Here is a 2,045-nt window from a genome sequence, read left to right on the forward strand (position 1 = left end):
CCCCCCCCGGCCGGCTGGTGAGCGGAGCGGAGCGGCAGCAGGACCCCCGGTGTGTCCGGGGCGCGAGCGCCTGCAAGTCCGGGCTTATGCAACCCGCCTCACTCCCGTGCGGAGCGGGCCTGCCCGGGGGCCCGGCCGGGCAGGCTGAGGCGCGAGGCAGGCATCAACAGCCGACTGGTGAGTGAGTGAGGCGCGTGTTGTCGGCACGTGGTGTTCAGCCTGCACTGCATAATGCTTACGAATTAAATTCCTTTCAACGTTACGAACAATTCTCATTCTTTGAAAGCTTTCTACAAAAGATTTTATTCAGTGTTGCAAGACCATTTTTCGCAAGGATTGGGCAGCGTGCGGGCCCGACGACGTTGCGTGGTACACAGAAAGTGAGCCACAACAAATTTATTTCTTGAAACCAATTTAATTTGAGCAACTCCAGTTTCATCTATACATAATAAAGGGAATACAAAACCCCGAATAACACTAGCAAATAACACCATATGATCAAAGCGAACGAAACTGAAGTTGAAGTCTTATTAAGGAGAAAACTATACCTCGATGATTAATGTTATAGTAGCTCCTCCAAACATGGATCAAAATTAGAGTTCGTTGGAGTTCCCTTTATCTTCTAAAGTAATATCGACCCTAAAATCACGATTTTTCTAACAACCATCTATATTTGGCATGTTCACTTTAGGTTCCTGCAATGTTGCGATTTTACTCACGAAAACTATTTCTTTTATTTTGTTCACCACAATTTTTCGGACGTCCTGCGAGTCGCTTTTGTCAAAGGGAGATAGCGCACCACGCTGATACTCACCTCCGTCCGCGTAGGTCTCGGAACCGTAGCCGTCCTGCAGTCCCGAGGCCCAGGTGCCCTCGTACTTGGCCAGGGAGGCCGCGGACTGGCGCACGCCGTAGCGGCCCTTGGCGCCCTGCGTCCACTCGCCGCGGTACACCCAGCGGCCGCGCGACTCCACGCCCAGCGCGTGCCGCTTGCCATTCTGCCACTGGCCCTCGTACGTGCTCCCGCTGCGAACAAGGAGAAGAACAGAGGGAGAAATTCAAAGAATACGAAAAATGACTGCAACAGATTTGTATATGTGCTGCCGTTCTAATCAAAAGAGTACACTTTGAAAAACAAAGCGAGAACGAAAACATAACAACGTTTACCCGCTGTGTGAGATGGCATATACGCCCAAATAACCAAAACATCATTGTTTGGAAATACGAAAATGTAATTTCGAGCTCTTTTTCTCATTAGCAGCAACCGTGCTTTTATGCCCCCACCCCGTCTCCCCCGACACCATCACCGTCACCACGAAAGAATAATGACTGTGTGAAAAATATTAGTTTGAAAGTGCGCCTTGACAGCTCTAGATGGCGAACGCAGCCGGTCATGGGCTCATTCGGATTAGACAAATTCGATTAGGGCGACGACGCTAACTGGCGTTGGGGAGAAACAAGTTTAAGGGGTGGGGTTGGGGGTGAACGGGGTAGGGAGAGAGGCTAGTAGGGGGAGGGGGATGAGGGTGCGAGCTCGAAGAAAGGTGTATAGCATGGCGCCATACGCCCCAGGACGAGATTGGATCATTACGAATCGTTCCGCAGCTGTGTATGAGAAAAAATAAATAGCTTCAAAGACGAGCAGGAAAATTCTTTGGCACGTGCCGAGGCTTTTAATCCTACGGCTTTCAGCGAGCGCTTTCACGCTGCACCAAACGGTCTTCCAAGGTGCAGGCTACCTGCTGCAGTCGAGCGGAGTGCCCGGGCCAGGTGAAGCCCCGCAGGCAGGACCCGCGCTTACAAGCTAAGACCCTAGTCACTCTTAGCGTCTGGCTTTGGAGCCGTACACCAACAACACGACGCGAAAAGCGCGCAAGTACACAATCGGTCGAATAACAACCAAACGCGAAAAAGACTTAAAACACAGCAATTCACATTATGATCGTTCAGTTTGCAAGGTTGTGTGTGCAGAAAATCATTTGGCGATTAAGTCTCCAGCTCGTCGGTGACGCCAGCGGCCGCTGCCGTGGGGGTGCCCCCCCCCC

The 2,045-nt window shown here is 51.5% G+C and overlaps 1 protein-coding gene across 1 annotated transcript in view; it reads right to left on the reverse strand.

The window, feature by feature from the left end:
* LOC127751612 (junctophilin-3-like) overlaps positions 1 to 2,045 on the reverse strand; it is a 17,020-nt gene that overhangs the window by 8,266 nt on the left and 6,709 nt on the right. Inside the window, exon 2 of the mRNA XM_052275399.1 lies at positions 815 to 1,026. Within this exon, the coding sequence (XP_052131359.1) occupies positions 815 to 1,026 (212 nt within the window). The remainder of the gene's footprint in view (positions 1 to 814; positions 1,027 to 2,045) is intronic.

This window comes from Frankliniella occidentalis, unplaced genomic scaffold (genome assembly GCF_000697945.3).
Source record: "Frankliniella occidentalis isolate FOCC.00 unplaced genomic scaffold, Focc_3.1 Scaffold608, whole genome shotgun sequence".
Taxonomy (NCBI): Eukaryota; Metazoa; Arthropoda; class Insecta; order Thysanoptera; family Thripidae; genus Frankliniella; species Frankliniella occidentalis.